General features: G+C 43.8%; 1 protein-coding gene and 1 long non-coding RNA gene across 2 annotated transcripts; one reads left to right on the top strand and one right to left on the bottom strand.

Annotated features, from left to right (window-relative positions):
- The first annotated feature begins 7,839 nt into the window (after nt 1–7,839).
- Nucleotides 7,840–9,029, top strand: LOC138673915 (uncharacterized). The gene is made up of 3 exons (XR_011320369.1): nt 7,840–8,011; nt 8,117–8,267; nt 8,348–9,029. It is a non-coding gene; the product is annotated as an uncharacterized lncRNA (long non-coding RNA).
- Nucleotides 9,030–9,368: 339 nt separating this feature from the next.
- LOC138673904 (uncharacterized) lies at nt 9,369–12,067 on the bottom strand. Its single transcript, XM_069761940.1, has 4 exons — nt 11,731–12,067; nt 11,167–11,270; nt 10,927–11,073; nt 9,369–10,453 (listed from the first exon to the last, which is right to left on the bottom strand). The coding sequence occupies exons 1-4, from the start codon at nt 12,046–12,048 to the stop codon at nt 9,532–9,534; spliced, it is 1,491 nt and encodes a 496-aa protein (XP_069618041.1). The 5' UTR covers nt 12,049–12,067; the 3' UTR covers nt 9,369–9,531.
- Nucleotides 12,068–14,788: the final 2,721 nt, after the last annotated feature.

Raw genomic sequence — 14,788 nt, 5'->3', positions numbered from 1 at the left:
AATAGTCTCCAATGCCTTGTGTTATGTAAAGAGAGGAGAAAATCTTCTAACATGCAGCACTTGGGTCTTTTTAATGAAACATAAAAAGTCTGCTATTATCTATCACAACAGATAATGGCAAAATGTAAGAATGAATTAATATTCTAGCATTAATAACATCTTCTGGCATTTCCTAAATCGTTGAAATTTAAATACAGACATGAACATGAAGGCTGAAACCATGTAATGCCTTCACTAGGTCGTATCCATATCCAATGCATGGACATGTGTTAACAGTTCAAAATGCATCACACAGACGATCACACACAGCATTTTACCTGTGGGATGAGTGCTGGGTCCGGCAACTCAGGAGATATTTCCATAACCCCAAAAAACGGATCGGGGGCATCCTCCAGCATCTGCATGATCATCATATTGTCTGGAAGCAAGAAGTGTCTAAAATACGCACAAAATGTTTCACTTTATACTGCAGAAACTAGTTTACCTGCTATAAACACAGTATATGCATAAAGCAAACAACACGTACAACAGGAAAAATGTTAGTAATTGAACTAACTACGTGGAAATGTATTATTCCATACAATATGAGTTCTTTCATTATCACTAATGTCAATAAAGTATTAGAAGATGATACTACAGTGGAGACTGTGCACAACTACAGTAATATTTGTCTCCAATAGATGAATATGATAGGAAGTGCAGAACAGAAGATTATCTTTGGGCACTGTGCCATGTAAACACCTGCTTACTCCAACTCGTTGTCTACTATATCTCATGTGTAAGTGAATGCAGTGAGGCCCAGTGGGCACCAGCCAAGATGTGGAGATATGAAACCAAGACTAATTATTACCCCAACTACTCCCCCATAAGGCCCTCTGTGCTCTCCAACTCCAGATTCACATGAATCCAGTCATGTAACTAAATCTTTCAGCATCTGCCACCACTGTTCTTCTACATAAATTATTAGATTATAATAACCTACTGCAACCTCCTACTCTCTGGACTCCCCTCTAGCACCCCTCCAATCCATCCTACACTCTGCTGACTGACTAATCCACCTGTCTCCCCGCTATTCCCCAGCCTCTCCCCTATGCCAAGCCCTTCACTGGCTTCCTATTGTCCAGAGACTCCAGCTCAAATCCCTAACTATGACATACAAAGCTATCCACAACCTGTCTCCTCCATACATCTGTGACCTCGTCTCCCAGTACTCTCCTACACGCAACCTTCGATCCTCTCAAGATCTCCTTCTCTACTCCCCTCTTATCTCTTCTTCCCACAACCGCATACAAGACTTCTCCCGTGCTTCCCCCATACTCTGGAACTCTCTACCTCAACACATGAGACTCTCCCCTACCATAGAAACCTTCAAAAAGAGCCGGAAGACTCACCTCTTCCAACAAGCCTACAACCTGCAGTGATCTTCAGTCAAATGAACCGCCGCACAACCAGCTCTACCCTCTCCTAGTGTATCCTCACCCATCTCCTGCAGACTATAAGCCCTCGCGGGCAGGGTCCGCCCTCCTTCTGTACTGTGTGTGCCTTGTATTGCTCATGTTTATTGTATTTGTCTATATTTGTTCCTTTCACATGTAAAGCGCCATGGAATAAATGTCGCTATAAACATGTATAATAATAATAATAATAAAAAAAAAAAGTAATACTAGCTAAATGATATACTCTGGTGGACTAGTGACTGAATGAATATAAAAAAAGTTTTACTAGACTGCTTCTTTAAGCAAAAAAGGCGTACATCTGCGAACTGTAAAATACTTACTGTTCAGTGTGACGTAAGTCAATGATCGCTTGCTTCTCAGTCTTGTATAGGCGTTCTATAGTGATCTTCACTTCCTCTGAGAGATGAACAGATTTTTAAGCGATGAAAATGGCACAAAATAAAACAGCAACAGGAGAAATCAAAAAATATGTTTGAAACAAAAGAAAACTATTGACAGTGGAACAAACCTTACAACGTGCATAGGCACAAGGATAGGACCACACAGTGCCTATGGCTGTGACACAGGTAGCAGAGCTGAAGATTGCTGCATGCTGCTGCTGCATCACAGCATGAATGAAGAAGGTGCCGCATCAAGCCTACTGCAAAAATCTAACCGGTACAACATCTCTGCGACTTGCAAACTGTACGAACTGAGTGGCATAGCTCCACCGCACATGATGCTGTGTCACTTGTTTGGATGGTATGGGAAGACTGCAGCTGATCAGTAGCTGATGATTGACTGCAGTGGTCACATGAAGACTAATATAATTTTTTAAAAGAGAACATGTTAGCAGGATTTTGATAAGGTACAGGCAATGTAATGTTGGTGCTGTTACACTGATTAACCCCTTTACCCCCAAGGGTGGTTTGCATGTTAATGACCAGGCCATTCTGACAATGTTTTCTCATGGCATATTGTACTTCATGATAGTGGTCAAGTTTCTTTGATATGACTTGCGTTTATTTGTGAAAAAAACGGACATTTTGCAAAAATTTTGAAAATTTTGCAATTTTCCAACTTTGAATTTCCATTCCCTTAAATCACAGAGATAAGTCACACAAAATACTTAATAAGTAACATTTCCCACATGTCTACTTTACATCAGCACAATTTTGGAACCAAATTTTTTTGAGGCTAGGGAGTTATAAGGGTTAAAAGTTGACCAGTGATTTCTCATTTTTACAACACCATTTATTTTTAGGGACCACATCACATTTCAAGTCACTTTAAAGGGTCTATATGATAGAAAATACCCAAAAGTGACACCATTCTAAAAACTGCACCCCTCAAGGTGCACAAAACCACATTCAAGAAGTTTATTAACCCTATTGGTGCTTCACGGGAATTTTTGGAATGTTTAAAAAAACAATGAACATTTAAACTTTTTTTCACAAAAAAATCACTTCAGATCCATTTTTTTTATTTTCCCAAGGGTAACAAGAGAAATTGGACCCCAAAAGGTATTGTGCAATTCGTCCTGAGTATGCTGATACCCAATATGTGGGGAGGAACCACTGTTTGGGCGCATAGCAGAGCTCGGAAGGGAAGGAGCACCATTTGACTTTTTCGACGCAAAATTGGCTGGAATGAGATTGGACGCCATGTCGCATTTGGAGAGCCCCTGATGTGCCTAAACCGTGAAACCCCCCCACAAGTGACATCATTTTGGAACGTAGACCCCCTAAGGGACTTATCTAGATGTGTGGTGAGCACTTTGAACCCCCAAATGCTTCACAAAAGTTTATAACGTAGAGCCGTAAAATTAAAAAATCATATTTTTTCCACAAAAATTATTTTTTCACTCCCAATTTTAATTTTCCCAAGGGTAACAGGACCTTAAAAGTTATTGTGCAATTTGTCCTGACTACGCTGATACCCCATATGTGGGGGTAAACCAGTGTTTAGGTGCATGGCAGAGCTCGGAAAGGAAGGAGCATCATTTGACTTTTTCAACGTAAAATTGGCTAGAATTGAGATTGGACGCCATGTCGGGTTTGCAGAGCCCCTGCTGTGCCTAAACAGTGGAATCCCCCCACAAGTGACCCCATTTTGGAAACTACATCCCCTCCCCCCCCCCCCAAGGAACTTATCTAGATGTGTTGTGAGAACTTTGAACTCTCAAGTATTTCACTAATGTTTATAATGCCCGGGCGTGAAAATAAAAAAAAATCATATTTTTTCCACAAACATGATTTTAGTCCCCATTTTTTATTTTCCCTACGGTAACATGAGAAATTGGACCCCAAAAGTTATTGTCCTATTTGTCTTGAGTATGCTGATACACTATATGTGGGAGAAAACTACTGTGTGGGCACACGTCGGGGCTCGGAAGGGAAGTTGTGGCGTTTTGGAATGCAGACTTTGATGGAATGGTCTGCGGGCGTCATGTTGCGTTTTCAGAGCCCTTGATGTGCCTAAACAGTAGAAACCCCCCACAAGTGACCCCATTTTGGAAACTACAACCCATGGAACTTATCTAGATGTGTGATGAGAACTTTGAACCCCCAAGTGTTTCACTAAAGTTTATAACGCAGAGCTGTGAAAATAAAAAAATTTTTTTTTCCCACAAAAATTATTTTTTAAGCCCCAAAATGTTTATATTCCCAAGGATAATAAGGAGTAACTGGACAGCAAAAGTTGTCCAATTTTAGTACGCTGATACCCCATATTTGGGGGTAAACCACTGTTTGGGTGCACGGCAGAGCTTGGAAAGGAAGGAGCATCATTTAACTTTTTCAAGGCAGAATTGGCTGGAATTGAGATCGGATGCGATGTCGCGTTTGGAGAGCCCCTGATGTGCCTAAACAGTTGAAACCCCCCAATTGTAACTCCAACCCAAACCCGAACACACCCCTAACCCTAATCCCAACCCTAAACACACGCTTAACCTCAACACATCCTTAACCCCAACACACCTCTAGCCCTAATCCCAACCCTAACCATAACCCTAACCACACCCCTAAGCTTGACACACCCCTAACCCTAATCCCAACCCTAACCCCAACCGTAAACGTAATCCAAACCCTAACCCCAACCCTAACCCTAACTTTGGCCTCAACCCTAAGGCCATGTTCACACAGTGCGTTTTTTACTGCGGAACCGCAGCGGTTTTGCCGCTGCGGTTCCGCAGCTGTTTTCCATGCAGGGTACATAACAATGTAACCCTATGGAAAACAGTCACTGCTGTGCACATGATCCGGAATTGCGTTTAAAAAGCCGCGCAGAATAGCTGCGGCAAAAAAGAAGGAGCATGTCACTTCTTTTTCCTAAACCGCAGCGGTTCTGCACCCATAGACCTCCATTGTGAGGTCAAAACCGCAGTAAAACCCGCAGATCAAAAATATATCTGCGGGTTTTACTGCGGTTTGATGTGCAGAACCGCTGCAGCAGGAAGTGCGGGGAAGCGGGAGGAAGTCCGTGGGCGGAAGTGCGTGGGCGTGTTGTGTCGTTCCTGAAGACACTGTCATCATGGAGGCATACCGTCGCATGGGGATCGATGTCGGGCGTCTGATTGATCTGGTATGTCTGTGTGTCCGTCCCCATGCGACGATATGCCTCCATTGTGCTAAGTCGCCGTATCGGACTACTACTCCCATCCGGTATTTAGGATGGGAGAGTTGTCCCTGTGTCCGGCGACTTAGCACAATACTAAAGTTTACACCAAACACAAACACAATACACATACATGACACACAGTACAGTACATACAACACATAACATAGAGTATATACTCACCATACACCACACTTGTAGGCGAAGCCCTCGATCCTCAAGGAAAAAAATCACAAAATAAAAAATCAAATCCATACTCCCTGTCCGCAGAATCCATAACCGAGTGTCCCACGCCGATCTCCTGCTCTCCGGTGATACACTGCCAGGAGCGAAGCTCCTAGCAGTGTATCGCGTACTGTCCCGGAGTTCAATGGCGCCGGCGTCCCGGTTAACGGCAGTACAGCTGCGTTGAACTTTCCCACGCAGCACTGCCGTTAAGCGAGAGTGCCGGGGTCAATGACCGCCGGTAAACTCGCTCGCGCATGCGCAGTGACACACCGACAGGAACTATGGCTCCTGTCAGTGTGTTGCTGCAGCCGTGGAGAGCAGACACATCTCTGGATGTGTCTGTTCTCCATGGAAGATCTTCGTGGGACCCTCGATGGATTTCTGCGGACAGGGCCAGGGAGTATGAATTTGTTTTTTTATTTTGCCTTTTTTTCAGGTCGAGGGTCTTCAGGATGGATTAAGCGTACAATAAAAAATGGTCAAAAAGTGGGTGTCTTTATTTCATTAAAATATTTTTTTCTAGTCTTTGTGGGTTTTTTTTAACCCTTTCATTGGCTTAATAATGGATAGGCGTCTCATTGACGCCTCTCCATTATTAACCGGGCTTAATGCCACCTTACAATAGCAAGGTGGCATTAACCCCTCATTACCCCATATCCCACCGCTACACGGGAGTGGGAAGAGAGGGGCTAAGTGCCGGAATTGGCGCATCTTTTTGATGCGCCTTTTCCGGGGCGGCTGCGGGCTTATATTTGTAGCCGGGGGGGGCAAATATCCATGGCCCCTTTCCTAGGCTATGAATATAAGCCCACGGCTGTCTGCGTAGCCTTTCTGGCCTAAAAATATAGGGGGACCCCAACACGTTTTTTTTTTCGGGGCTCCCTATATTTTAGTGCCAGAAAGGCTACGCAGACAGCTGTGGGTTAATATTCATAGCCTGGGAACAGCCATGGGTATTTTAACCCCTTCCCGGGCCTCAAATATTGGCCCACAGCTGTCTGCTTAGCCTTTCTGGCCTAAAAATATAGGGGGACCCCAACAAGTTTTTTTTTCGGGGCCCCCTATATTTTAGTGCCAGAAAGGCTACGCAGACAGCTGTGGGTTAATATTCATAGCCTGGGAACAGCCATGGGTATTTTAACCCCTTCCCGGGCCTCAAATATTGGCCCACGGCTGTCTGCCTAGCCTTTCTGGACTAAAAATAGAGGGGGACCCTATGTATTTTTTTTTAGGGTGTTCACATAAATTATAGTAACCCTTAATAGGATTAATAATGGATAGGCGTCTTATTGACGCCTCTCCATTATTAACCGTGCTTAATGCCACCTTACAATAGCAACACTATCATTAACCCTAGGATCCCTTTAGGGGTAGGGTTAGGGTTAGTATCCCTTTAGGGGTAGGGTTAGGGTTAGGATCCATTTAGGGGTAGGGTTAGGATCCCTTTAGGGGTAGGGTTAGGGTTAGGATCCCTTTAGGGGTAGGGTTAGGATCCCTTTTGTGGTTGTGTTATGTTTAGGATCCCTTTAGGGGTAGGGTTAGGGTTAGGATCCCTTTAGGGGTAGGGTTAGGGTTAGGATCCCTTTAGGGGTAGGGTTAGGATCCCTTTAGGGGTAGGGTTAGGGTTAGGATCCCTTTAGGGGTAGGGTTAGGATCCCTTTTGTGGTTGTGTTATGTTTAGGATCCCTTTAGGGGTAGGGTTAGGGTTAGGATCCCTTTAGGGGGTAGGGTTAGGGTTAGGATCCCTTTAGGGGTAGCGTTAGGGTTAGGATCCCTTTAGGGGTAGGGTTAGGGTTAGGATCCCTTTAGGGGTAGGGTTAGGGTTAGGATCCCTTTAGGGGTAGGGTTAGGGTTAGGATCCCTTTAGGGGAAGGGTTAGGGTTAGGATCCCTTTAGGGGTAGGGTTAGGGTTAGGATCCCTTTAGGGGTAGGGTTAGGATCCCTTTAGGGGTAGGGTTAGGGTTAGGATCCCTTTAGGGGTAGGGTTAGGGTTAGGATCCCTTTAGGGGTAGGGTTAGGATCCCTTTAGGGGTAGGGTTAGGGTTAGGATCCCTTTAGGGGTAGGGTTAGGATCCCTTTTGTGGTTGTGTTATGTTTAGGATCCCTTTAGGGGTAGGGTTAGGGTTAGGATCCCTTTAGGGGTAGGGTTAGGATCCCTTTAGGGGTAGCGTTAGGGTTAGGATCCCTTTAGGGGTAGGGTTAGGGTTAGGATCCCTTTAGGGGTAGGGTTAGGGTTAGGATCCCTTTAGGGGTAGGGTTAGGGTTAGGATCCCTTTTGTGGTTGTGTTATGTTTAGGATCCCTTTTGGGGTAGGGTGCTTAGGGTTATGAGCCCTAACCCTACCCTAACTATTTCAGTTTATAGTCGGTTTTTTACTTAATGTTGTTGATTGTCGCACGCACCGCTCAGGATTGACGGCGACAGAGCTAGTAGTAAAACAACTGCACACAAACGTTTTTATTGGTGTTTGTGTTTTCAGTTTGTGCTTGTGTTCATTTATTAGGGGTTACTTTGAAATATTTCCAGCATTTGTGTAACATTACTTGGTCGTGCTATAGATTATGAGATGACACTATTGTATTTATTGTAGGTTCGTGATTATCCGGCCTTGTGGGACCCAGCCGATGAATCACACAAGGATAAGTACTTCAGGGAACTAGCCTGGACAAAAATAGTGCGCGACCTTATCCCGGATTGGGACAAATATCCTGGGACTACACAGCAGCAAATCGGTAATTTTAATTAAATTTATTTAGTAAACCTTGAGTATATTAAAAATATAATTTGTTTAGATCTCTCAAAAAATGTTGTTGTATTTTGTAACCTTTTTTTGGTAGATAACGATGTGAGGAAACGTTGGCGCTCCATCAGAGACCGTTTTACAAAGTTCCTCAATGAATGCTCAAAGAGTGGCTCTTCGCCAAGCAAAACTAAATTCCCCTTTAGTGAAGAGCTGCAGTTTCTTGTGACCAGTAGGACATTGAGAAAGTAAGTTAAAATCCACTCCACACGATTATTTATATATAATATGTTGTGCGAAAAGTTAATGTTTTTTTTTTCACCAACAGGACGGAAGGAAACATGTCGGTAGCTGATTTGGAGGACAGCGACAAAGAGGATGGAGCAGGCAGTTCCTCTGGAGTGGGAAGGACCATCTCTACCTCCACTCCCACAGCTTCTGCTGAATCAGCATCCACTTCAGCAGCTGCTGCATCAACATCTAGTTCAGCAGCTGCTGAAGCATCTGATTCCGCAGAAGCTGTGAGAGTGGAGAAGAGAGCTGTCTATCCGGTGGCAGCAGAGAAAAAAACAAAAAAAAAACAAAGAAGAACCAAGATGACCAAACGGTCCAAATAGCTTGTGACACATTAGATTTATTTAAAAAAAATCTAGTTCCGATGACCATTGCGACTCCTTTGCACAAACTGTCGCCAGAAAAACACGCTCCCTGCCACCGGATAGACAATCTCTTTTCATGTCTATGGTCCAGATGTCCCTCACTGCTCTGGAGGACCCTGCTCCGATTTCTCCCTACAATGAGGTTCTGATGGGGGTGTTGGGACTTTTCAGGCCCCGACACCGAACACCTGAAACAACAGCTACCAGACCCCAGTATTTGGCCCACAGCCAAGGAAGTTCTGGAGACAGAGGCAGTTCGCAGCATATGGGGGGAGCACCGTATCAATCTGAGGGAACAAATTTCCTCTATTCTCCCGAATATACATTTCTGAATTGAACGTGGGCAAAAGTTTTCAGTTGCACAAAGTTCCTTTTTTTTTTTTTTTAGCTCCAGTTGCCTGTTGGATTTGAAAGGGGCTTTTTTTTTTTTTTTTTTTTTTCTAATTGAAAAATCTTTTGTAAAGATTACAAAGAATTTGGGTTCTTTTAAATAAATTATATTTCACACAAAATATTCTCTTCTTTATTACAATGGGGACAAGGCCGCTATCCTGGGTTTATGGGCTATCAATTAGTGGTTTATGGGTTGATGTGTTAACAATTGTATACGTCATACTGCTATTATTTTCGTAAAACACCAACAATTTTTTAGACATAAAAAAAAAAAAAGAAAACAAATTAAACCAAAATAGATTTTTTATTTATATTACAACCAATTTTTTAAAACTGTTTTTGGTAACATGAAACAAAAATTTTTTTTTTCAAACTTTTGTGTTGGTTGCTGGCGTTTATCATTCTTCGGGATGTTTTCAAAACTGTTATCAGCGATGTCGGCAACATTTTTTTGGGGGGGTCAGTGTAGATGCATCCTTCTCTGCTGGTCAGGCTGCTCAACACCAGCACAGGAGTATTGCCAGTGCACGGCACCTTCAGGACTCATAAAGTAGTCAGTGAAGGATTCTCTTACACGCACACCAGAGTTGGACGGCCTGCCCAGACCCCCGTTGACCACTGGATTAAATACTGGCTGCTGGTACTCCACATCAACGTCAGTGTTGTACTCACAAGCATAGTTGTGGAGTACACAGCAAGCCTTTATCACAGCATCAACGGTGTCTGTGTCCAACTGAATGGCAGTGTGAAAGATCCTCCACTGACTAGTCATGATCCCAAAGGTGCATTCCACATATCTGCGTGCACGACTCAGCCGATAATTAAAAATCCTCCGTCGGGCATCCAGTCCCCTTCGTGGGTATGGGCGCAGCAGGGTTGTCGTTAAGGGAAACGCCTCATCCGATACCATCACGAAGGGCACTGGATGTGTGGAACCCGGCAAAGGTCGTGGGGCTGGGAGCGTGCCGCCATCTCGAAGAATTTGCATCCCAATCTGTGACGTTCGCAACACCCGAGAATCCCCAGTACTACCATAGGCACCAACGTCAATGGCAACAAATTTGTAATGGGCATCAGCCACCGCCATCAGGACCACTGAAAAATACTTCTTATAATTAAAGAAGCGTGATCCTGATCGTGGTTGCTGCTGAACCCTAACATGTTTACCATCGACTGCACCTATGCAGTTTGGGAAATTGGCCACAGACTGAAAGCCTGCTGCAACCTGCAGCCAAGTCTCCTCGGTTGGGGAAGGCATCACCATTGGCTGCAACTTCTGCCAGATGACGGTACATGTACACCTCACAATGTTAGAGATGGTAGATTTACCAACTCTAAATTGGAGGTGCAGGGATGTATAGCTCTCTCCTGTGGCCAAAAATCTGCAAAGAAACAAAAAAGAAAATTAGAAATGTCACACAAAAAGCTAATTACAACATGTCACAAGTTAAGGCCGCTATTATATGCGTCCAGCACCATTCAATAATGCTGGCATTAACACCCAGCACAACACAAAGGGTGTTAAAAACATTAATAAAAGGCATGATGGGACTTGTGCACACACGCATGCGAGATATGACCGAGTGTTGCATGGTAATCCCCGGACCTGCTGCATGCACTCCGTTGTGGAGCGTGCGGCTCCATGTATTGGTATGTGGGTGCAGACTCCGCTCCAGAGTGCAGGCGGCAGAGCCGGGGTTTACCATGCAACACTCAGCCGTATCTCACGTGTGTGTGTGTATGTGTGCCCCCTGTCCAACAAGAGGACTGGGTGGGTTTAATCACACATACTGGACACAGAGACACAAGTAAAATACAGACCTAACAACATTCCCCCCAAAAAATTGTTACTTACCGCAAGGTGATGAGCAGCCTTTCTTCAGCAGAGATGGACTTCCTCATCACCGTGTCTTGCAGTGTTAAATGGGGTGCCAGGATGGTAAGCAGTCTGTCAAATGCAATAATTGGTAACCGACAAAACGATATAAATTTTTCAGGATATCTGAAAATTGCAAAAGAACAACAAAAAAGGGTTACTTCACAAGTATTGCTAGCAAAAAAAGGTAAATTAGTCATTCTATATATTTCTACTTACCTCCTCAAATCATTGTACAGCACATGAAAGTGCCCCTTCTCAGTTCGGTCTGCTACAAGCGGGTGCACCCACAATCGTTTCTGCACACGTCTTCTCTGCTGCCGCTATATAGAAAAATAAAAAAATATTTTGTAAACACAACAATTAGAAAAATATATCAAACATGCCTGGAAAACAATGCCGATTATGTAAGGGTACGTGTCCACATTCAGGAAGGCCCACCCCATTCTGGGACGCAATGATGCCAGATGTGTTCATTGTACAAATCCAGCATCATCACACCCGACGCATAGGGCCCTGTTTTATTCCTTGCGGAGCCGCAGTTTCACAACAAGGAACACGGACATGCTGTGATCATAAAAGACGCGCAGCTTGTCCGGAGTCGCAGGGCTGACGGATGACACAAAGTGGACACGTGATTTCATGACATCACCTCCAGTATGCTGACATGTGGACGCTGCATGTTTGGCGCTGCGGCCACACGCAGCGCCAAACATACAGCGTTTCCAGAACGTCGACATGTACCCATAACCCAATATATAAAACAAACAGACATCTGCTTACCTGACGTGCATGTCGATTCAGAATTAGAAGCATCAACCCCAGGATCGCAATCCGGTGTGGCGTGCGGAGCTGGATCCGTGGGCTGTCATCTGGACGACGCTCAGCACGTCCACTCATTTTGATGTGTAAGTTCCAAAATGGAGGATGGAAGAAGAAAAGGGTTGGACAAGGAAATGACATCATTTTTTTTTTTTTTTCCCCCACTGCAGTAAACTTTATTTCTGTCAAACACAGACAATCTGCAGACAAAACTGCATCAAAAAACGCAGTAAAAAACGCACTAAAAAACGCATCAAAAACGCACCAAAAAACGCACATGCGTTTTCTGCAGAGACCTGCGGTTTCAGTCAGGGAAAAAAAAGGATGGAAATCCTGAACGTGTGAACATAGCCTAAGGGTATGTGCACACGATGCAGATTTAGTGCAGAATTGGTGCAGAACTGCAGCAGATTTTTCTGCCTCAGAAACGCTGCAGAACTGCACTGTGATTTACAGTACAATGTAAATCAATGTGAAAAAAAAAGCTGTGCACATGGTGCAGAAAAATCTGCGCAGAAACGCTGCAGATTTCAAAGAAGTGCTTGTCACTTCTTTTGTGCATTTCTACAGCGTTTCTGCACCCCTCCATTAATAGAAATCTGCAGTGGTAAAATCTGCACAAAAAACGCATAAAAACGCACAAAAAATGCACTAAAAACGCATAAAAAACGCATAAAAAACGCACCTGCGGATTCTGCCAGGAGATGCAGATTTAGTGCAGAAAATTCTGCACCACATTTCCTACGTGTGCACATAGCCTAACCCTAACTTTAGCCCCAACCCTAACCCTAAATTTAGCCCTAGCCCTTACCCTAAGAGGGAAATGGAATTAAATACATTTTTTTAATTTTATTATTTTTCCCTAACTAAGGGGGTGATAAAGGGGGTTTGATTTACTATTTATAGTCGGTTTTAACAGCGAGTTTTTATGTTTGGCAGCTGTCACACAAAAGACGCTTTTTTTTGCAAAAAATAGTTTTTGAATCACCACATTTTGAGAGCTATAATGCTTCCATATTTTGGTCCACAGAGTCATGTGAGGGCTTGTTTTTTGCGGGACGAGTTGACATTTTTATTGGTAACATTTTCAGGCACATGACATTTTTTTATCGCTTTTTATTCCAATTTTTAGGAAGCAGAATGAACAAAAAACAGCAATTCCTGAATTTCTTTTGGGGGGGCGTTTACACTGTTCCGCATGTGGTAAAATTGATAAAGCAGTTTTATTCTTCCAGTCAGTACGATTACAGTGATATCTCATTTTTTTTTTTTATGTTTTGGCGCTTTTACACAATAAAAACTATTTTACAGAAAAAATAATTACTTTTGCATTGCTTTATTCTGAAATAACTTTTTTTATTTTTCTGCTCATGGAGCGGTATGGCACCTTGTTTTTTGTGGGACAAGATGACGTTTTCAGCGGTACCATTTTTATTTACATCCGTCTTTTTGATCGCGATTTATTGCACTTTTTGTTCGACGGTATGATGATAAAGCTTTGTTTTTTGCCGTTTTTTGCCTTTTTTTATGGTGTTCACTCAAGGGGTTAACTAGTGGGATAAATTTTATAGAGCGGGTCGTTACGGACATGGCGAGATCAGATATGTGTACTTTTATTGTTTTGTTTTTAATTTACATAAGTAAATGGATTTATTTGAAAAATATTCATTTTATTTTTTCTTTACTTGTGGATTTTTATAAAAAAAAATATTTTTACACATTCTAATTTTTTTTTTTACTTTATAACATTGTGCCAGGTTGGGACATCACTATATTACATCAGATCGCTGATCTTACACTGTGCACAGAACTGTGACAGATCAGCGACAGTGAAGGAGGCTTGCCGGCGCCTGTTCTCAGCAGGCACTCACAAGCCACATTACTGCAGGACCCGAAAGGACCCTGTGGCCATCTTGGATCCGGGTTCTTCATGGAGACCATGATAATAACGCAATCACATTGCGCTATTCTGATGGATGCACGCAGGGAGCTCCCGTCCCTGCGCGATGCCCCTCTATGTCACTGTCACTACTGACAGCGGCATCAGAGGGGTTAAATGCCCGCGATCTGTGCTGGCACCAATCGTGGGCATTGCTGCAGGGTGTCAGCTGTCTCAGCTGACACCCACACGCGATTGCCGTGGCGCTCACCGTGAGACCGTGGTGATTGCGACACCGTACTAGTACTGAAGCTGGCACAAATGCAGTTCCCAGAGTGCAGTACAAGTACGGCGCATGTCGCAAAAGGGGTTAAAACCAATGTTGGGCTACATACATCATGAGAATGGGGTCCCTGGTGGTCCAAACCGACGTGTTTCAACCATTTAGGTCTTATTCATGGTGTGAAAACAGACCCACATTGCTGGTGTTAAATACAAAGCGGCATACAGGAAACAAGTGCATTAATTAAGAACATCAGGAGACCAACCGGAAACTCCCCAAACTCCACCAAGGTAGGAAAAGCTATATGCACAAAACAACCAATCCCCTACAGAATCTGTAAAGTATTGTCTGGTACCACAGGTTCAGCAAGAACCATACCGTAAAGGCCATCTACTATATAATTGTCTAAGGGTCACTTCCGTCTGTCTGTCTGTCTTTCTGTCACAGATATTCATTGGTCGCGGCCTCTGTCTGTCATGGAAATCCAAGTCGCTGATTGGTTGCGGCAAAACAGCCACGACCAATCAGCGACAGGCACAGTCCGGCGGAAAAATGGCAGCGCCTTACTCCCCGCAGTCACTGACCGGCGCCCGCTCCATACTCCCCTCCAGTCACCGCTCACACAGGGTTAATGCCGGTGGTAACGGACCACGTTATGCCGCGGGTAACGCACTCCGTTATCGCTGCTATTAACCCTGTGTGTCCCCAACCCTGTGTGTCCCCAACTTTTTACTATTCATGCTGCCTATGTGGCATCAATAATAAAAAGATCTAATGTTAAAAATAATTTAAAAAAACAAAAAATCATTATATACTCACCTTCCGCCGCCTCTCCCGCTCCTCGCGACGCTCCGGTA

This window comes from Ranitomeya imitator, chromosome 1, assembly GCF_032444005.1.
Source record: "Ranitomeya imitator isolate aRanImi1 chromosome 1, aRanImi1.pri, whole genome shotgun sequence".
NCBI classification, from domain to species: Eukaryota; Metazoa; Chordata; class Amphibia; order Anura; family Dendrobatidae; genus Ranitomeya; species Ranitomeya imitator.
The sequence above is the reverse complement of the archived record's forward strand: the minus strand, read 5'-3'. Positions and strand labels throughout refer to the sequence as shown.

Coding starts and splice junctions, on each gene's coding strand:
- LOC138673904 (XM_069761940.1), bottom strand. CDS start 12,048: ATGTGCGTTTTTTGGTGCGTTTTTGATGCGTTTTTTAGTGCGTTTTTT. Junction 11,074..11,166: donor CTGTACAATGATTTGAGGAG/GTAAGTAGAAAT, acceptor TGCAATTTTCAG/ATATCCTGAAAAATTTATAT. Junction 10,454..10,926: donor AGGCTGCTCATCACCTTGCG/GTAAGTAACAAT, acceptor GTTTCTTTGCAG/ATTTTTGGCCACAGGAGAGA.